Source organism: Eublepharis macularius, chromosome 5 (genome assembly GCF_028583425.1).
Source record: "Eublepharis macularius isolate TG4126 chromosome 5, MPM_Emac_v1.0, whole genome shotgun sequence".
In the NCBI taxonomy this organism is placed as follows: domain Eukaryota; kingdom Metazoa; phylum Chordata; class Lepidosauria; order Squamata; family Eublepharidae; genus Eublepharis; species Eublepharis macularius.
The window spans coordinates 53,966,699-53,989,541 of NC_072794.1; the positions used below are offsets into that span (position 1 = coordinate 53,966,699).

At 42.4% G+C, this 22,843-nt stretch overlaps 1 protein-coding gene across 1 annotated transcript in view; it reads right to left on the reverse strand.

Moving 5' to 3' along the window:
* PLPPR5 (phospholipid phosphatase related 5) overlaps positions 1–22,488 on the reverse strand; it is a 110,100-nt gene extending 87,612 nt beyond the window's left edge. The window contains exon 1 of the mRNA XM_054980358.1: positions 22,219–22,488. Coding sequence (XP_054836333.1) covers positions 22,219–22,488 — 270 coding nt within the window. The remainder of the gene's footprint in view (positions 1–22,218) is intronic.
* Positions 22,489–22,843: the final 355 nt, after the last annotated feature.

Consider the following 22,843-nt stretch of genomic DNA (forward strand, 5'->3'; position numbering starts at 1 on the left):
TTAAAGTGTTAAAAAATAACCTGTTCAATTCCCTTGTCTAAATTAATTGTCCTTCAAATAATTTACTGTTTAATTTAATTTCCTGTCCTGACTCCCCCATTAATTTCCTACCCAAAATATGTAACGGTTTGCATAGGGATAAATACACCAACTGGAAGTTATCCCACCCCTGACAAATCAAGGAAGCAGTGTGCTTCTGAGCAATGTGGAACAAGCTTTTATTGTGCAAGACAACCCTATATAGCATTTGAGTGCTACTTCTGGACTCCACTGTTCAAGTCTTAATTTAGAAAAGATGAAATACCGGTTTACTAAAAGAACAGTACAGAAATTTATTCTGAATTGTCAAGGGACAATAGAATCATGAGTCACATTATATTAAGTCCCAGAGTGACTTCAAAAAGCTTCATGGCTGAGTTTCAAATTGCTATGTAAAGAAGAAAAACAGAAAAGACCCATCAGCACACTAATTTCTGCAACGAGCACAAGGCTCCCTATACATACAAAACCCAATCATTTTGTTGTCCTTTCAGATTCCAAACATGCAAACCAAAATTATAATCTTAAAGGTTCTTAATGAAAGAAATCCAAAATTTTAAACCCATAACATGCACTGATTGGTTGAACTTAGTATGTATTGTGTCTCACTACCCTCAGTTCAGAGCACTACAATACAGCAAGACAAGCTATCATCTAACATGAAAGTAATATTGCAGAAGCCCTTTTCAGACACTGTATCTACACATACTGGGAGCCCAGCTACTGAGTTTACCCCCAAGTGTATGCTACTTTGTTGATATATTTATGTTTATATTTTACTTTGTAAGCCGCCTTAAGACCTTTGGAAGAAAGGCAGCTAATATGTGCTTTAAATAAATGAATACTAAAAATACTCACTATGCTCCCAGTATGTGCAGTTGCAATGCTGTCTGAACAAGGCAATGTGTATTTTTCATGTGCATACAGGTGAAAGGTGGGGGGGGGGGTTGTATTAGGAAAAAGACAGTGTTTGATTTGTAATGCTGGCCCACAAGGATATGCCAAAGTTTTGGCGCCTCCTTGCATATTTGGATGGAAGAGTACATTGCGAATAGAGATGGGCACGAAGAGCAATACGAACAAAAAAAAGCCACGAACAGCCCAATCCACTGTTCATGAGCAAGCTGTTCGTAAGGTCTCGTTCCCGGCAAACGTGTTCGTTCCAAGCCCTGTTCATGATGTTCATCAGCCGTTCATAAAGCCAGACAGTCTGGCGCCTTTCAATCAATTCCCTTGGCAATGTAGGCTTGGACTGTCTGAACTCCTTCTGGCTTTCCTTCTGGCTTGTAACTAGACATGGGCACAAACAGCATTACGAACAGAAAAAAACCACGAACAGCCTAATCTGCTGTTCTCGAACAACCTGTTTGTGAGGCCCGATCCTAAATGAACAGGTGGTCATTGCAAGCCTTCGTTGCCTTCGGCAGCCGTTCATCAAGCCAGACAATATGGCACCTGCAATCAATCCCCTTGGCAACCAAAGGCAGGGACTGAACTCTGTCTGAACTCCTTCTGCCTTTCCTTCTGGCTTTAACCCCTCAAAGTAGCTTCCAGCAGACAGTCCAGTTTTTGCCACTGAGAAAATGACAGGAAAGGGGGAGATCCATGGATCATGCCTTTTCCTGGGATGCAATCTCTCTGAAACTTGGGGAATCTTCAGAGGACAGTGAGGACTATGTCCCCTGTAACTTTGGTGGGTATTGGACATTGGGAAGGTCAGTTTGTAACCCCTCAAAGTAGCTTCCAGCAGACAGTCTACTTTTTGCCACTGTGAAGAGAAAAGGACAGGAAAGGGGGAGACCCATGGATCATGCCTTTCCCGGCTCAAGTTCAGCTGAGTCCCAAGGGGGCTGTTCTGGCTCCTACGAACCTCCAACTATGAACATGTTCGTGAACAGGTCATGGTCATCGATGTTCACGAATCCCTGTTCGTGGATGGCAATGAACAATGAACATCATGTTTGGGGTTTTTTTCCTGTTCATGCACATCTCTAACTGCGACTTAGACTCTTCAATACCTAAGGATAGCTGGGACAAACATTTTTCTGTTATTCAAGGATCCTGAGAAGAGAATTGATATAGTTGAAACTATCTGTCAGTCCTAGGGTGTCAATCCCTGGCAGTTAGATCCCCAAGCCCCTTACAGCAAGCAGGCAGGTGCATTGGTTGAAGAACTTTATTAGAGATCCATACAGTTCAGGTGTTCACTCACAGGTAGCAGTTGACAGAAGTAATTAGGCAAACAATAGGATTACTGATATAGAGGGGCATTCTCCTGCCCCTTTGCATTTAGGTGCGAAAGCCTAAAAAGTTACATGGGAACAAAAAGCAGTTTAATCTGAGATAAGGTACACAGTGGAATCTTCCCTCCTGTGAAATAGATACATGTTAGAAACCAGCTGCAAGCTCTTAGCCAAGGCCACACAAAAATGAAAGTGCATATTTCTTAGAGATAAGGAAGAGCTTGCCCACTCCTTTGGCAATTAATATCAGCAGTTTGGACACCCTCAGAAGTCATATAATGCATAAGATACAGTATTATAATATAAAATGCAGTGTAAAATGCAGCAGATCACAAAGGTGATCTGTCTACATCATTCTCAGTATAAAAGTATATATAAAAGTCAGAATACAGTGATGGCATACAATACAACAATGGCATGGATGCAACGCATACATGACGCTATCACCAGTCCATCAAGTTTATCACCTCCTAGGCCTCCTGTGACTTCTAGTGAAATAAATGTCTGTAATTAAGAATAACAGGACTCCTGAGGATAATTTTATGCCCCCTCATAGTCTAAGAGCTGTTCAGGACTGGGGAGCACCAGTTCTAGCCAATCTGTTTACTCTATATGAGTAGGTAGATATGATAGAACTGATAAGTTCCCCCACGTGTGGACTTCTTCCATTGCTACAAGGGGAATGAAAAGACCCAACAAATTATAGGTCAAGTTTACTACATGTTACAGGAAAACTTTACACATGGTACCTCTTACTGAAGTTAGAAGAGTGGGTGTTTGAAAAAGATTTGCTGGTCCCAGAACAAAGGAAATTCAGCCTTTCACCATCGTTTTTTATTACAGCATTTTATTAATAAATATGTGAATGGATTATCCAGGCAATTATATGTTAAAATAGGGCTAATGGCCCATTTGGATATTGAGTGAAACTTCATAAAATTGAAAACAATGAACTTAACCATAACCATGAACTCACCATAACCATTATAACATTATAACATATTAATTGTAAACAACTGTAGCCCACTTAACCACTGGGCTACAAACTGCTGTAGCCCAGTGGTTAAGTGGTTCGGCTGTGAATCAGCACTCTGGTGGTTCGAATACCACTACTGCTATGAGCTCAGTAGGTGGCCTTGGGTAAGCCACTCCTCTCAGTTCCAACTCCGGAACTGTATTGTGGGGATAATAATCCTAACTTGTTCACCGCTCTGGCTGAGGCACTAATCTGTCTAGAAGAGCAGTATATAAGCAGTTATTGTTATTTGAATTTCACACAACACAATCAATAATAAATAAAGATCACGTTATCATTGATTGGCCTTGCTGAGCTGATACAAGTTTCCACCAGAGACCGAAGTATCACTTAGGTATCAGTATAATATGTACGCTGTTCCAAGTAATGCCGTCTTTTGGAGTTCTGTAGGTTTTATATCAGAAAGCTGCAGTTTTTCCATATAAGTTGTGAAGTTTTTCCAAATAGTTCACAATGCCCTGATGACAATGGGGACTACTGTTGTATTTTTCATCCACAGTTGGGTGGTTTCTACTGCCAGATATCTATTTTTAACCATTTTTTCTTGTTCTTTTTCTTCACCTCTGGCATCCCCTGGAATTGCAATGTCAATTATCCAAACCAGGACTCTGCTGGTTTGGATAATTGACACTATTATTATTATTATTATTATTATTATTATTATTATTATTAAATGCCTCAAAATGTATGTCACTCATTCCAAAAGAGAAGATATTTCATAGGAGTTTTTACCATTGCTCTTCTCAAATTTCTAATTTTTCCATTATAAAAATGGAAGCAAAGTCTTTGTGGAAAAAATGAAGGGTAGGGGGTTCAAATGATTCCAGGTATTTTTTTCTGGGCCTTCGAAGTAGAAAGAGTGCTAGAAATAAAGACAAACATTGTATAGGATGAACTAAATCAGAATGGATATTAAAACTGTTCAAAATAGTAAGTGGAAGAGAGGAAAAAAAGAAAGAGTAGGAGAACAAGGTCTCAAATTCAGGAAAGAAAACTGGAGATCCAGAGAAACAGCAGACATCTGGCAAAGAGGAGATGGATAGAAACGATGAACTGGATGAAACGGAGATTCCAAAAGAAAAGTTACTTCGAGATTTAGAGTTTTTCCACTAAAGCCAATTAGGCTTTTAAAAAACCCAGAACTTTGGCCAACCATTTCAATGGACAATGGGATTTTAAAATAGGGAAATTTAAGCTTGGAACTCATCCTGACAGCATTTTTCAGGGTTTGGGCAAGAAATCATTCTCTCACTACAAAAGGTATTAAGGGTAAATTACCCTCTGCATTCACATGTTTTAGAGTTCTAGCCCTGAAGACATGTTCTGGTTACATGCTCTGGTTATTTTTAATTTAACTCTGTTTACAATCCATGCCCTTGTTGGCGTTCTGCTGACACAGATTTAGTAGAGCTGCTCTTCTGAAATCATATCTGGATATGTCAACCCTTCACACCCCTGCTTCAGCCGGAGTGAGAAACAGCAAATAAAGAGAATGGCTGCTTCCTAGTGAAACTAGCAGAAATGTGGGCAACCTCCCACAGGAAGCATTCAATATAGTTAAGTAATTATTCAACCAGATTTTTATATATAGATTTCCAGTATTTAAAGTGCAAGTGCTATAATAAATTTTAGTGCAAGCTTACAAGTGTAAACAACTTATCAGGAAGACAATGAATAAATCACACTATAGCAGTAACAGTCCATGAATAGTCTTGGTCCATAAAGTTGGAACAACCGGGTGAGGTGAAGTTGTTCTCCAAAACCTGTCTCCGTTCTTTATTTTCTCCTTTAACCATGTGTTTTTACCCTGCGGCTTTTGTCAGCATCAGGAGGAGACGCTGAAACACATGGTTAAAGGAGAAAATAAAGAACGGAGACAGGTTTTGGAGAACAACTTCACCTCACCCGGTTGTTCCAACTTTATGGACCAAGACTATTCATGGACTGTTACTGCTATAGTGTGATTTATTCATTGTCTTCCTGATAAGTTGTTTACACTTGTAAGCTTGCACTAAAATTTATTATAGCACTTGCACTTTAAATACTGGAGTGAGAAACAGGGCAGAACAACAAATGATCCCTGCTCAAGCCCTCTGATTTCAGCACAGGTAGATGGTTTCAACCCAAATACTGGACACACTCCATGTTTCTAGCATGCACGCACATGTGCGCCAGAGACTCCAAAGATGTCACTTTGGTTTTCCAGTTGACAGCCAGAAGCCGCATGGTATCCGTGGGATCAAAATCAACCCTAAACATATGCAGCTTGCATATTCACAAGTAAATCCCTTGGAGTTTAGTAGGTCCTCCAGCCTAATTTAGGATTGCAGCCACAGTAAGTCTTACTTTAAGTACTTTAAGTCTTACAGTAAGACTTAAAGTACTCTGGCACCTTAAAGACTAGCTGGTTTATTGTGGTATAAACTTTCATATGCTGCTGCCTAGAAAAATTCGAGCTGTAATAAATAAATGGGCTCCAGAGGGCCATGCACGGCAGAAAACGTACCAGCCTTCAGGGGTTCACACACAAGTTGGGACCAGAGGCTTCCGTGTGAACAGAAAATTCTGTAGTTGCCAGCTGGTCTTCTTCACACAAGATTCTTGGCAGGAGGAAAAGCGTTACTGTAGTAGGGCTCTCAGGCACCTCATTCCCACCTCCCTCCTCCAACCCCTTTGACCACTGAAAAGCCAATGTTGATGATCAGGCAAGCCTTATATAAACTGCTATGGGACACAGGAGGCTACAATGAGGCAGAAATAAGGCAAAATCAGCTCTCAAGTCTTTCTTCTGGCAACAACACTTCAGTTACTGCAGAAGTCTCTAGTGATAGAAGATGAAGATGGGGGCAATGTTGTCTGATGCTCCCTCCCCCTCACTGCAGCCCTCATTGCCTCATGACATTTTGTTCACAAGGCTTACCCAAATCCAGGATCAGCTTCCTGCTATTAATGGGACTGCTGCGGAAGTGGGAAAGTGTCTATGGGTACATGCCCATCTCCCTATGTTGTGTAAAGCCTGGAATGAGGGGCTAGGAAATGCAGTTCATACCTACTATCTCCCTGCCTCTTAGGAACTCATGAAACACTTTTCCGTTGTCTTGAAACAACAGACCAGGAGAGCTATGCTTCATGAATTTGTTTATAAGTAAGGAGTAAAATCTATAACAAATCTGGATCCCTCTCCATGACAATCAGATCCATTTATAAATTCAACATTTCACAGCACATAAATCAGAGTGCCACTAAAGCAGAGGAATATATAGACATCAGTCCTGATTCCAAAAGGGCCAGAGTAGTAGGATCTGGGCATCCCATGTTCAATTCCCTGTCCTGCCATGGAAGCTCGCTGGGTGACCTTGGGCCAGTCACAACCTCTCAGCTTAACCTACCTCACAGGTTTGTTGTGAGAGAAAAGTGAAGAAGAATGATATAAACTTCTCTGGGTCCCCATTGGGGAGAAAGGCGGGATATAAATAAAGTAAAATAAATCTTTGGTCATGTATTATGTATAACAAAATTCTTGGTGTTATTAAGGAGTTTTCATACAACATTTCAGATTAAAAGCAATAAAGCATGGGGTCTAGGAATTCATACATAGGCAGAGTTTGGTTATTAATGTATCTTCACTAGAAATGCAACAGTTTAAGGATTAGGATAGCATTTATCCGTTGCAATGGAGAATCCTTTTCTTGTCTGTATTTGATCGACAATCCTCACACCACAAGATTCAATACGTGAACTAGACCTTTTCCCCCTTGTTGTACTATTGTAATGGAAACTGCAGAAAAAAAGAATTTTCAAACTTGAAAGGCTGCCAGGGAAAGGCTGCCCCATGGAATCACTGCATGCAGCAGACAGTTCTGAAACTCAGCACACACAGTACATGCACAGCCCTGGGCCAGTACTATTAAGCCTCACTGTCATCCTACATGCATAGTCATTAAGTGGTTGGGTTGCAAATCAGCAGTGTGCAGATTCAAATCCCACTACTGCCACGAGCTCAGTAGGTGGCCTTGGGTAAGCCACACCTCAGCCCCAGCTCCCCAGTTGTATTGTGGGGATAATAACATTGTTCACTGCTCTGAGTGGGGCACTAATCTGTCTAGAAGAATGGAAAGAAGCACAGTTATTGTTATATTATTACAATGTCCCACTCTCCGATGGCTGTCCATTGCAGCAAAAGACAACTGTCTTTCACAGAAACTTGTTCTCCATTACTTTTCATTGATGAATCCCTGGTAAGATTCTAAGGAACCCCAACAGACACCAATGCTGTAGATCGCTAGATAAAAGTTATAATCATCAATATTTAAATAATTTCCTTTAAATGTGTTTTCCAGAAAGACAAAAACTGTGGTAACAGTATCCATAAATGTTTCCAGTCTGGTCCTGATACATTAGAGGAAATCCACTACGCTTAGTTTGGAGAAGACATTATAAATACACTTAAACTATACAATAGCTTGAAATCTAGACTGGCTTAAATGTTCTGAATATATATATAACATAATTAAATTAATGAATATATAAAGTAAAAAAATAAGACTTGACAATCAGGCAGAAAAACCTATAGAGCTCTCTCTTCCACTTGCAGCTTCGGCCACAGATCTATAGTTCAGAATCATGCTTACATCTTAGTCCTATTACATGTTGTTGAATCAAGTTAGACTGATTTAAAGGACACCTAGTTCCAGTCAATAAATGTCAAGAACTGCACCATAATTCTAAAAGCATTCTTTGAAAAGTCGCACTGATGTCAATGGACCTTAATTCTACATAAGTGAACTGTGCTCCATGACTTTCTAGCTTCAGAATAAGGCCCACGTCCCGTCCTCCCAACAAACCTAACACTAACCACAGGCATTTCAGTACAGGTGCCTGACCCTTGCCGTGATGCAGTGTGGTGGACTGCTTTATGTATACATTCTTGGCAGCTGAAACTTAATAGAGATTCAGAAAAGCTAGTACAGTTCTGGAAGAACAATACTATGTAAATGTTGCGGATGGGCAGCATCTTAGCTGTGGCAAAGCAAGATACAAACTGGATACAGGTTACAGACACAGTGCATTTCCAGGACTGGACCAAAGTCTTTACCTCACTAAAATCAAACGGAAAAAATACCTTGTCACAAAGTAATCTAGTGAACGGAGTACTTATTTCCTGTGTTTATAGACTGCCTTCCAACCCAAAAGACTCCAAAGGCAGTTTCCAAAAAAACCCATGTTTTTTGAATAAAATATAATTAAAAAAGCAAAAATCAGATATGAAAGAGTTTGATTTAGTCTTTCTCCCTCTCTCTTTTAACCACCTGAGCTCAGATTCGCTTCTATCAGGTAAGCACAATAAAGGCAATTATTATTATGTTTACTGCAGTACAATTCCTGCACTAAACACAGCAATGCAAAGGGTACATATGCTCTCCCAGCACATAGGTGGCATGTGCTGGGGAACTAAGGGCTCCTTGGCATATGGCCCCGAATATTAGTCATGATAAACACCATTGCTGTGTTGTGCATAAAGAAGCTCTTAGTAATCCGAGGCTGAGTCAGACCTTAAGCCTCACATGCCAATTTTTTTGATGCACAGGTTGTCAGGAACCTGTAAATAGGAGAGGATGCTCTAGGAGGACATTAGGTATCTTGTTAATTGTGACAGAGAAGGGTCTGTCTCCATTCCTTTCTATGGTAGAACCACACAGTTACACAAAAGATGGTAGTTAAGCAAGAATTTCGAGAACGCTGTCAGTACTTTCAGATGCATGCACATTAACTATGATAAAAGATATAATTTTTAAAGTTCATATTTAGAGACAATAAACACAACTTAGATGCCTTCAGTATCTAGAGACTATCTACTATCGCTAGATGCTGATCACTAAGGCAAGCAAAGGAGACTTGCAGCTTCCACTGAAATGTATATAGTCAGAGGTTGCTCAGTGATGAACCAAGAGAATAAGGCAAGTCACACAGAAGTTGTGCTAGTGACCTCATGACCCACATGGCTTCCTCAGCCAATTGCAGCAATCTAAGCACTGGTTCCCGTGAGAGGTAGATACAGGGGCGGCGGGCCTATTGAGGCCAGGTAGGCGGTGGCCGCAGGCGCGGGGTGCCGGAGGGAGTGCCGGAGGAGGTGCGGCACACGGGAGCGCGCGCCACAAAGCACCAGCCTCCTATTCCTCCCACCCCACGCCGCTGCCGCCGCCAGCACAAGCCCCTGGCCAGGCGCAGCCACCGTGGGCAGGCATCTGCGGCGGCGCAGGCAACCGAGCGGGAGAGCTCGGAGGCCGCCCGCCGCAGCAATCGGGCCGGCGGTGGCGCGTGCGCTCCCGTGATGACATCACGCGTGATGTCATCACACGGGCTGGTGCGCGCACGCAGGGGCACCCGGCCAGCCGCGAGCGTGGTAAACCCTTGTGCTGCCCCTGGGTAGATATTAAAACTAATTAACTTGAACTAAAACTCAATTAATATGTAAATTTCAGGTTAGCACACATCTCCCAAACATCATTTCCTTAGTATAAATGGATAACAGAAGGGTGTGTCGAAGAGACAAGAACAATGTAGGCAGGTTTCCGAAAGAAGCTGCATCTGAAACATCTTTGTGCCCATCAGGATTTCATCAGGCTTGGAGCACTTGATAGCCCCTTATTCTCATAACCCACCTCGGCCTCTTAGGGCCAAGCTACAAGTGACGAATGACACAGGTTGGACACTTGTCAGCTTCCCTCAAGTTTTGATGGGAAATGTAGGCATCCTGGTCTTGCAGCTTGGCTCTTCGACTGCTGTCCAATGGACTTTTCAACTGTCACTTGTCCAACATTCTGCCAAGCTGCCTACATTTCCCATCAAAACTTGAGGGAAGCTGACAAGTGTCCAACCTGTGTCATTCGTCACTTGTAGCTTGGCCCTTAGTCAGCAAAATACCTTAAGTTTATCTCAGGGACAATGAACTAGCACCCCTTGTGCAATGTCTACCATGCAAGATAATTGTGTCTATTATTAAGTGGAACATAATTATAGATGGCATATCTATCACATATTTGGTGAAAAACTTTCTCTCCTAGTGAAGCAATTCCTTTCTTGAGCCTGTGTTCTCTCCCAGCCGCAAAACATCTAGGATAATGAGCCCTCTTGGGCACTCCAGTACTCCTTGGAGAAGGGCACGAATAGACCAGTTGCTGAGTAGCTAAAGATTTAAGAAGCTGAGCATCCTACTCTAGCTGTATGAATACAGGGCTCTGTGAGACTAGGTAAATGCATGAATGAAACATAAAACCAATCACTTTATCATTTACTTAGTTACTTAATAGATACCCAACCTTTCTCTTCAATGGGGGCTCAAAGCAGCTTATATCATTTTCCATTTTATCACAATGACCTCTCTGAGGTAGGTTAGGCCAAAGGTATATAATTGACCCAAGGTCACCTAGCATGCTTCTAGGACAGAGTGGGTCTCCCAGATTCTAGTCCAACACTCTAACCAATACACAACACTAGTTCATGGTGAACTCATTCTTTTCAGCTAATCAAGTTATCCTTTTGAATAGAAGAAGTACTTGAAGGCTACACTGTATTTACTCCTGAAAAACAATCATGGTTAGAACTTGATAAACCTCCAGTTTTCTTTAGTTTGGTTATACACTGATCTGTTGTACAGAAATATATTGTATTTTATGGTGCCCATTCATTTAAAAGCATGCTATATGGATCCTTCAGCTCATACCATGGATACTCAGCATGCTCTTCACACTTACACAACACTAATAAACCTTATCCTAAATAGTGGACTGACTTATGTACCTACAACGTTAGCATAGTATCAGTGTTGGCAAACTCTACTCTCAGTTTACAGGCTGGCACAACAAGCTGGGAAAGGCTATAAAAAGAATCAATTTGCCTGTCATTAACATTTCTCGAGCCCATTTGGCAGAAGTAATATTGATTGGCATCCTGATCCTAAACACATTAGTGAAAATATTCAGTCCAGCTGAAACCTGACATGCCATGAAAAAGACACATTGCAGTGCACAAAAATAATGGCTGATTGACACATGCTTGTGTATCATTCGATAACCTATCTACCAACTCTCAGCTAAAGTTATGAACAGCCTCCATTTAAAAAAAACCTCTGTGTCAAATAATGTGAGGTGATATGAAAGATCTGACTATGACATTTAATCCATGATCACGGCTTCATATGTGTGAGTCATCACTTAATGCTGAAATAACTACTCTTACATTATATTTTGCCTGCGCATCATACACTGCCTGAGACACATTAACAGTGCAATCCTAAACAGAGTTACACTGAAGGTAATGAGCTTAGCAGGGTGTGATTTTGCTTAGGTTTGTACTGTAAAACCTCCTGAAATCAACAGAATCATTTTGAGAATACTCTCATTTATGTCAGTGGGCATTTTCTAGAATCATAAAGATTGCAATATTCCTTTTCCTTAGAGTCAAAACTTCAATAAAACATTACATGGAATACAAGCCTGCCAAAATAAATGGGTCTTAAGTCAATGTATGGGAAGGAAGGCAGCCCAGTCCTGTCAGATCTTAGAAGCTAAGCTGGCTCAGTACTTGGATGGGAGACCACCAAGGAAAACTGCAGAGGAAGGGAATGGCAAACCACCTCTGCCTCTCACTTGCCTTGAAAGCCCCTTGCTGGGGTCACCATGTGTTGGTTGTTTCTTGGCGGCACATACGTACATAATTCAATGAACATTAATGTGTTCAGTAAGAGAAGCAGCATGATGCAGTGGTTAGTGTTGTTCTAGGATCTGGGAACCCAAGACTGAGACCCGGGAGACCCATTCAACCACGAAGTGTGCTGCGTGACTCTTGGGCTAGTCACTCTCTTGCAGCCCAACCTTCCTCACATGATTGTTGCTGTGAGTGTAAAATGGTGGGGAAAACAATGTTGTGAGCTGTTTTGGGGAGAAAAATGGGATATAAATATATAAAGAAGTTTTAAGAAAAGGCAGAAAAGATTGCAAGCTCTGAACACAGAACAAAACCTGCATTGTAAGATGGCATCACTACTATTCTGTTCAAGAAAGTAATTGTTTTATTTATTTAGTTGAAATATTTATATCCCACCACATACATTTTTTCATGGCAGCTTGAAAACTGTAGAATAAAACAATGAGAACTAGAATAAAACAAAATAACACAGTAATTAAAATGAAAACCAGAAATATGAGATTGTCTTGGTTCTTCCTGTCTTCATAAGACTGAAGCTGTGCCTTACAACTATTTACTGAAAAATGTACATCCTTGGGTAACAACCAATGCTAAGCTAATCTTGGTTGCTCATGCAGTGTCCTCTAAGGTCATGTGATTAAGTGGGGAGCCTGTAACTGGATCCCAAGAGATGTGTTTTGGATTAAAAAAAACAGCTACCAGGACTATTCTTACTACACTAGGACAATACAAGTGGCAAGTGTTTTTCTGTGCTCTTTCAAGTAGCATTTGAAAAGTTCCTGAAATACTCTTTCCTCCCCTCCAAGCACAGTATAGGATACCCAGTACCTTCCAGTAATTAGCATTACCAAAGGATTCGTGTATTGCATTATCCTGGAGCAGCATTATGGAAATGCTCACTTAAAAAACAACACAAAATTATGCTATTGAGTAGTGCTACACATGCCCCATTTTTTTAAAGGTGGGGGAGGGGTGGGAATGCAATCCACAGTTAACAAGGGTGAAAAATTGGAGTACCTTGTGTGGTGCAGAATCTCTGCTGCCAGTGTCAAATGAACAACAACAACACTGGAAACAAGACCAACATGGGGGTGGGGGAACCCTCACGTGGAATCAGCCCAGGTGACTTTAGGTCAGCAACCATTTCTACAACCACAATCCACTTCTCCCAGCCTATATTTTGAGGAAACGATCACTGACCTCACACTGTTATTGTAAGGATTTTTAGAATAACGTATATGAAATTCTTGGGCATTCAGTACTACTACTACTAGTACTACTACTACTACTACTAGTAGTAGTAGTAGTAGTAGTAGTAGCAGTAGCAGCAGCAGCAGCAGCAGCAGCAAAAGCCCAGAAGCCCAAGTGTCATGTCTGTACCTCTACATCCATGTCATTGTTCTAGGTGGTAATGCTGTGCCTTAATTTTATTTTGCAAATGCTCTAACCATCACTTTCATTTCTCAATCAGCCTGAGAACACAATTGTCTTATCTCTTTCCTCTGAAGCTCACAGAAGTGATCTTGCACTATCTAAAATGTTACCGTTTACTCTTATGCATTTTGTCCTGTCTAGGCTGATGTATAAACCCTAGAGGAAATTCCCAGACCCTTTCCCGCGCAAACCTGTGGTCTAAGTGGGAGGGGGAAATGATTGAATATTTAGAGCTGTACTTTCTTCAAGTTTCTATTCCTATCAAGGAAGTGTGTGCTGCTTAGATGCTTTCTTGCCTCTGAGTAATTCTATGGACATATATATGGAAATGATTGGATTTCTGAATAAAACCATTTAATCAAGAGCTTGGACTTCTTATTGCAATGGTACAGAGACCTGTCTGCCATATCCATAGCCTGACACCAAGAGAAGCAGTAAGATCATTGTGCTATCACCATCTCAGGCTATGTATGTGCTTTCTTGGTACTGCATTAAAAGTCCAATAGCATTTAAGATAGAAGGGAAATAGAGGGGCTTTTTTACGAAGCCTTTCGTGGCAGCCTCCAAAGGCCAGCACTCACGGTGCAGGGGCAGCAAGTTCTGCCAATTCCCTATCCTACTACTGCTCACTGAGCCCCCTGAAATGATCTGGGTGACTGCTACTCCTCAGCAAAGTAGAGGTGTGAAGGGAGAGAGGGATTCAGCAGAAATTGCCTGCCCTACTCAAAAAATACTTGAGGAGCCTTAAATCCATAGAATGTAATGGATACAAGTCAGTTTTGGCTTCTTTTTCTGTAGTTTTATCTGCCTGTCCATTACATTTTTAACTTCAAAGTAGCTAAAGGAAAACATGGTGGTTCATCTCTTCCTCCATTTTATCCTCACAACAACCCTGTGAGGCTGGTTAAGCTGAGTGACAGGCAATGGAGCAAGGTGAGCTTCATAGATGCAAGGACACCTGCACCTGTTTTTCTCCAGCTGCTGTACTAGTACGGACTAATAACCCTCTGACAGTACAATCCTAAACAGAGTTACACCCTTCTAAACCCTTTAAACAGTTATACCTTTCTAAAAGTCATAAAGTTTATGATTGTTTGAATAATATTTTCATGTTAGATAGGCTACAAACAGTACACAGATACTGTAAGACTTTAATTCACATAATTCTTTCCAAGGTTAGTAAAGCAATGCTGTAAGACCAGTAAAAGACAGCAATTTTTTAAAATCTTGAAACCAGTGGGAGAGGGCAGGGTTACAAATTATTTTAACCAGATACGAAACGATAAGGCTGTTATGCTTTCCTAGCTATCTTAACACAGCTATAAAAGCAACCAGCCCGACTGAGCAGAGAAAAAAAGCCTGTGGAAAACGTCATAAATGGCTCTATACGCAAAACTTCCATTTCTATACTACTATTCAGATTACTACTATTCAGATTTTTTTTAGAAAAGAAAAATCCAGCAAGAGCATATTTAAAGAGATTTCAAGACATAATAGAAGTTCTAAAAATACCTTGACATATTGTGACCTTTGGATATTAAGTACTTCAATCTCTAAAGAAAATTCTCAGTTCCTTACTCTGCTCAGCCTGCGCTGGCTTCTTCTGACAGTCTTCTGGGTACAATGCAAAGCACACAGTTTGGTCCTGAGAAACCCTAAAAGGATAAAACTTCGCATCTATAGAAAAGGGCCTTCTCTGCCTAACATTCCGCCACTCTTTTTGAAATTGGTTAACAGCACTCACTGGACAATATCCCCCTATGGACAAAAATGCAAGCAAGAAGGAAGACAGGGAGAGCCAGCAAGAGAATCATTTTTAGCGCCTCCTCCACTAATTCATCACTCTCTCCTTACGGGTGACGCATTTTTTTTCCTTCTCAAATATGTCACAGCCCACCTTGATTCCACAAGCCATGGCAGAATATGCATTAAGTCATATCAAACATTAATCAATCAAAATGTTAACTCTTTCCCAAAGATTTTTCAGTGCTGTGTTGAGAAATGTTCAATTAATTATTTAAATTGTTGTAATTTTGGATCCCAAACTCAGAGCATGAATATATGGGGCAAAGTCCCAATCTCTGTATTCGTGTGTTTAAAATATATATATTACTTAGCATCTTCAAAGACAGCCTTAATGGGCTGGTTTCTTTTCCCTTCATTACTGTTCCCGCCCCCCCCTCGTTTCCCGTCATTAATAATCCCTTGCTGTCCTGAATTTTCTTTTGTTTTTTCCCCACTCTTTATCAAACCCGTTTCCCCCCAATGTTTTTCATCTTGTTTTCTTTTCCTGTCTGTAATGGCTATGCCATTCCTCTTTGCTTTGTGGTGGGTAGTAAACATTTTTTTAAAAATTGCATGCCAGCAATATATCAACACATGCGCTAATAGCAGCAATGGCCAATCAGAATGTTGGAAACAAGCAGCCAACCTTCTCCTCACTGCCTCAAGGAACATTCCTTTTAAGAGTATGCCCATTTTCAAGCATTGTGTTCACTGCATAGAATCTCCTTTCCCACCCCCCCTCCACATGCCCCTGCAAATATTTTGGCCTCCATAGCACTGAGCAAGAGAAAAAAACTCTCCAGTCACCTTCTCTGGAGCTGCCAAAGGCAGATATCTAAAGCTGCTGGTGGTGGTGGGTGGAAGGCAAGTGCTTGTTCACAGACAGGAAGGAAGTTGCTGAAGGTAGCTTAGTAAGGGTACAGCTCTTTCCTTCCCTCTCCAGGTGTGCTGGTTGAAGCTGACTATCAACCAGTGCAAACTGCAAGTGATAATGGTAATTAATACCAAAGAGCCCCTGCCAGGCACAATCCAAAATCCCCTGCAATGACAGTGGGGCTTGGAGCAAAGGCATCTGCACTGATGGCGGCAAGGAGCCTGCAGCAACAGCAACGTTCGTTGGTGTCAAACACAGGTGTGCAGATTTATTTGGAAGTCTGTCCCACTGTCAGGCAGTACTACAGAAATTCAGCAGAGTAGTCTGTTAATCCAGGGCAAGACCGCCTGGACTCTTGATTTGGACTCTGCCCAGCTGTCTGCCCTCTGCGCCTCCTTGTCCTGCCTATCAGCACCAAAATCCAAGCATAGTCATCACTAAGCTCAACATGAGGGGGACAGCACAGGGCACCACTTCTGCTCAGAGCACTAGCATGGGGGGGGCAGGGGGTAAAGTTGGGACTGGGTCAGTCTCCCCCAGCTCCAGCTCAGTGCGGCTGTGGTGGGGGTGGCGTGAGGCAGGTCACCAGAGTGGGAGCAAAGCCACAGGGGATCGATCACACAGTCACTGGCATGCTGCCTCTTCCTCCTTCCAGACTCAGAAGTGTGCTCTGTTATTATTAAAGCAAAAAGGGGGGTACAGAAAAAATGGAGAGGAAGAGGACAAGCAGATGTGAAACTGTGTGCTACAAGGATTATTAAAATACAAAATACCAGAGTCATGACTTTTATGGATATTAAAATAGCTGTTGAATATTTTTCCAGAATAAGCAACCTATTTCTATTTGTTATTCTAGTAATAATAAAGAGAGAGAGAAACAATGGTTAACACTAACACTGCTTATTACTTAATATAACTAATTATCACAACCTTTGAGAGCCTTAAAATAAAGTACTATTAAGAATTCTAACCTATTTCTGCGCGGGGGGCGGGGGAGTGTACTTTGAAGAAACTCAACAGTAATTTTCCAAAACAACATTCCTTAGCCCTGCAATCAGCCATAATCATAGCTATGCTGAATTCTGTCCATTATTCAAAAATGGAATGAAGGACAGCATAGTCAATCAAAACAACCCGTCAACTTGGGAAAGCAGCTAACTGATCAAAAGGACAGACACGTATGAAAGGTATGGTTCACTGGTGGGCCTGGGGGCAGTAACTGTATAAGCCAATGGGGGTTGATGGGGGCCATTGCTTCAGTGCTAAAAGGGGGGCACCAAAAACTGAACCCCATAAAATCCTGCAGTGTGGAACTATCTCCCCAGTTGCACTATGATTGGAAACTCCCAAAAGGTGAAGAAAAACTAGATGCTGTCAGATGGCCATCTAGCCTCTACTTAAAAACCTCCAAAGGAGAGCCTACAAACCTCCTGAGGAAGCCTGTTCCACGAAGGATCCATTTTTTCCAGTAAGTTCTTCCTAATGTTTAGCCAAAATCTCTTTTAATTTTAACTCGTTGGTCATGGTCCAACCCTCTGAGTTAAAAGAAAACAGCTCCACTCCATCCCCTGTATGACAGCCCTTCAAATACTTGAATATCACCTCTCAGTTGTTTCCTCTCCAGGTTAAACATACCCAGTTTCTTCAGCCTTTCCTCAAAGGACTTTGGCAATTTTTGCCACATTTGGCTCCATACCTCTTCAGGTTTTCTTCCAAATTCCAGTCGATTAACTCCCCACTTCAGATTTCAATATGGCATTTCAAGGGTTCTGAGTTTTCTCCCCACGCAGAAAATGTGCAGGCAGAAAACTTGGAAGAGAACCTTTGAAATGCCACATTGATATCTGAAGGGGGAGTTAATTGTCCAGAATTCCAAAGAAAACTCAAAGAGGTATGGGGCCAAACATGGCAAAAATTGCCCGTGCCATAAAGGCCTTGGTATCCAGACCCCTCACCATCTTTGTTGCCCTCCTTTAGATAAGTTCCAGCTTGTCAGCATTCTTCTTAAAGTGTGGTGCCCAAAACTGAACACAGTACTCCAAATGAGGCCTAACCAGAGCAAAGTGACACCATAACTTCTCTTGATACAACCCAAAATAGCATTTGCCTTTTTAGCTACAGCTTCACACTGGTGACTCATGTACAATATATGATCTACCTAAATGCAGAACTTTACATTTATATGTTAAAACTCATTTTGTTAGTCTTAGCCCAGCTTTCCAGTCTGTCAAGATCCTTCTGAATCTTGATTCCATCTCCTACTGTATCTGCCACCACTGCCCTCCATCAGTGGGTGACCTCTATTTATTTAAAATATTTATCTGTCTTCGTTTCTTCCAGGCATTCCAGGACCCAAGGCAGGTAATAAAAATTTAAAAGCAATCCAAAACAATTTAACAAAACATTAAAACAACCAAACCCAAGACTGAAAACAACAGTTGGGCAGTTCCCCTTTGCCCAGGCACAGGCTGCCTCAAAAACTTTTCACACAGCCCTATTTTGCATCCTTGCTGGAAATCTAGGAAGGGAGGATCACCCCCCCCCCCATCTCTTTCAGGAGGCTGTTCCAGGGGCATTTGGCAGTTACTGAGAAAGCTCAAGCCTGAACTGTGGCAAAACATAAAATAAAAGCATATTATTAATATTTAACTTGGAAACAGAGCAATACTTACTTTCACATCAAACTTAAACCTCTTTTGCTACTTTCACAACATAGAATGAATCATTACTTGGCATATAAAATTGTAGTAACTGGTATATTTATGGATTATAACAGTATAAATGCCTTAGATTTCTATAAGGCAAATAGCAAAGACACTGAATGCAAAAGCAAGACAGAACTGCAAATTGTTCCACTCCATGCTATCTTAGGACACTTAACTCATTCCAACAGAAAAAACAACATATTTGATAGAAGTTTTTTCAGTGGTCCCCCCAAATTTCCTTATTTTTCCATTAAAAAGCACTTAACTGAAAAAGTGTATCAGGAATTTTTTCAGCGCTCCCCCAAAAAGCCCTGGGAAAAAACTTTTCCCAAATGCTTCCATTTTTCTCCTGGGGCTTCACTTCTATCATCAGTACAGAAGCTATCAAAGAGACAAATTATGGGATCACCTGTACAGTTAAATTATACGGGAAACACCTGAAACAGTAGAGACGTCTCTTGCTATTACAGCATTTCTTAAACTTTGGATCTCCCTTCTAAGCTTACACCAATCATCTCTGTTTTACATGTGATTGTACAGAATTCACTGAATACAGTTTTGAGCCTCCAATGATATCTGACAATCGTTAGCCTGGGGTAACAATCCCACAGCTTTGCAACAGAAGAGAAATATACATAGTATCTTTCAAGTTGTTGCTAGACTGTTTTCCACCTTGAGTCTGACAAAAGGTGGAATATAAATGCTTTAAATAAATAAAAAATTCTGAACTCCTCCGGAAGCCCCATAGAGGGAAACGTAAGAACAAAGTTGTTTTCAAATTCCTTTCTTCCCAAAGCACTTTGGAATGGGGGAATGAGGATATTTGTTGTGGCATTAGCTTTTATGGACCTAGATTCCCCTTTATTGGATGGATGAAGCATGTCCTTAGTTGGAAGATTACGGGCTTGGCCTCTGAGTACTGAGGTCCAGTGTATCTTACAGAACAGAGAAGCACCCAGCATAGGCATCTCCTTGATGGGCCTTGAGTGTCAAGAACTGGTTTCATTCAGGTGTCCATCAAGGTTTGGAAGGTGTGTGCTTCCCACCTAGCTAAAAGGAGAAGCAGATGAGTGTCCGTGTAAAAAGGAAGCACAGCTTTAGATGCTGAAGGAGACGCGAAGAAAAGATGCTGGGGTTGGATGAAGCACCTGAAGGTACAGAATCTCTCTTCCCCCCACCCATGTGGCAGAGCTGCTACCCTGTAGGAGTGTTTCTGTGCCTCCAACTGTGCTTTACCTGTATATTTGTACACAAAGCAAATATTACAAAAATGACATAAGTCTCTGGTGCACTCTTGTCCAAAGAGAACAACCAGGTAAGCACTAGCCTCAGGGACTTCTCACAATTTGGGGAAATGGCATGTGCATAACAATATATATTCACAAATAGATTTGTAAATTGTTGTACAGGGAGCACACATCCATCCCATATACCGCTGGGTCATTACTGAACTTGCACGAATCGCACTGAGTTCAAGAGAGTTGTGTGTAGTGAGCAATACAGCCCCCAACTGATACAAATGTATTTTCTGTCAAGACAAAGCACACATGACTTGGCACAATGTTCTTACAAGGAAATTGATTTAAAGGATTCAATAAGCAAACTCTGTTTTGTTGATGGTGTCAACAGAGGTTTCTACTATGTATGCCTGCCAACAGTCCCATTTCATGCATCTCATGAAGAAGATTGCATCCTAAACCCTATGATTTGAACATAATGATACATTCTAGAAACTCGCTTTCTCCTTTCCCAAAAAGATAGCAAGTTTTGTCCCTACCTGTACATAACTATGAATAGACAACATTTTGATGGGTAGATACACTTCATTCTTTTAAGCTATTATGCAATGTAAACAAAACCTGAATTTTCTAGTTAAGACAAGACAATTATATAGTTAAAAACAACAGATGACAAGGGATCACACCCCACTCATTTTTCGTGTTCATGTTTAAAACAACAACGGAAAATGTGCCAATTTCATATTATTTCTGGCCTGAAACCACTCCAGCATATTTTATCAAGTGGTGTATTCTAACACTTGTAGAAAAAAATGTGTGCTGACTCCCCTCCAATTATTTCACGATTAGGGCACAAGTTGCCTCTATACCTTTAAATCATTATGAAACTTCAGAGCTACCATTGTGAAAATGTATAACAAAAGAGATTCCATCCAAAACTGCAGATTTTTATTTTAAGATTTCCTAGGTAAAATTGCAAATTTCAATGCTGAAAGATTGTCATGTAGTGCCTCCACAAGAAAGAAAAATCACAATGAGCTGGATACAAGAATAACTCTGTGCAGCATCTTGATTTTATAAGTGTGTGAGTATCTCTATATAACCCTATCTTAATGGTCACACACTCCCCTTTCTGGTCATCTGTTCAATATGGTGAGGGATTATTACATTATGGTAATGTTTTTGTCAGCAGACATTACAACTTGTCCGCTGAGCTGCTTAAAGGCAGATGTTTCACTGGTGGTATTCCTTCTCGCCCCACATAGAAGAACCCAGCTGAATACATCTCTCTCTGTGTCTCTCTAACCACACACACAACTTGCAAGAGACTAAATGGTTTACAGATTAAGTTCTCAGACCATGTCAAAAGATCCAGCTTGCCCTTCACATTAATGGCACAATCCTATACAGAGTTACTCCAGTCTAAGCCCATTGATTTCTATGGACTTAAGACTGGTGTAACTCTGCATAGGATTGCATTGTAAGTGTTGCCGCTCACCCAGCCCCAAAATACACTAATGCAAAAATCCAGAACAATGCCTGCTCCATTTTAAAGAGGAATCTACTGTCCCAAGTGCCTATGTTTGTCATTTCTACTGGCTGAAACATTATCATGTGGCTGTTATCGGCCACAGAATGCTGTCCACCAGTATGTGACTAACACATGCTTTAGAGGGCAGAACTGATCAGGTCTGGGGTATGTGTCAAGAAGAACTGGGACTCTCAGGATGCCTCAGGCAAAACAGAAACCTGAGGACAGGTAACCGTTTTCAGAAAATGGCTCTGGAGGAGCAGGAGGGTCCCGCAGTTTAAAGAGGAGACTAGTGTCCTAGTGGTGGGCGTACCTCTGAAGCCGGACTGAGCTGCCTCTTAGGGAAATGGGGACGAGCAGAGGATGAAGAAGTCATTGCAAATGGGGAGGGGGGTGGCAAGACCGAGGGGTAAAATCAACACGGCCACATAAGAACTGCCTCAACCCGGCCCACCATCCCTCGCCGCCCCTCCGTCGGTCCTCCCCTGGGCAGCGCAGCGCTCCTCAGCAGTCTCCGGACGAGCCCTCGCCAACAAGTTGACACCTGGCAGGTATTTTTCCAAACGCCCGCCGCGAAAGGGGGCAGGCAGCCCGAGAAGGGAGGGCACGGGAGCTGGCCAGGCTTACCACCAAGACGGGCACCCCCGCCGCCAGCGAGTAGAGGAGCACGGGGGGCACGGCGCTGCTCTCCTCCGGGCCCGGGTAGGGCTTCCGATAGGCGCTCTCGTAGCAGAAGAAGCCCTGCACGTTGACCGCGAAGGTGTCGGTGTACTCGAAGTAATACGCCAGCATGACGGTCCCGGCCATGATCACCATCTGGAAGTAAAGCATTCTGGTGAGCAGGAGACGCAGGAGGCGGCGGAGAAGAAGCGGAGGCGGAGGCGAGGGCACTGGCATGTACTCCGGCGGCCGCGGCAGCCCCCCTCCCCGGCTGCGCGCTCCGCCCGCTTCCCGGCGGCATCCACCGGGGAAGAAGGAGGCGGCGAGTCCCAGGCAGCGGCGGCAGGAGATGGAGGAGGCGGCGGGAGCGCGCTCGGGCGCACTGAGCAGGAGGCGGCGGTCAGCCCCTGGGCCGGGGTCGCACGTGGGCAGGCGGGCAGCCCCAGCCGGCGGGCAGCGGCCCCCGGAGCCCGAGCAAGCACGTGGGGAGGAGCCGAGAGCCCGAGGCGCTCAGGGACTGGAAGGGCTGGCAGAGCAAGGCGGGGCCGCGGGGAAGGCGACCGAAGCGGGCGGCGTGGGCACGGCAGCTCCC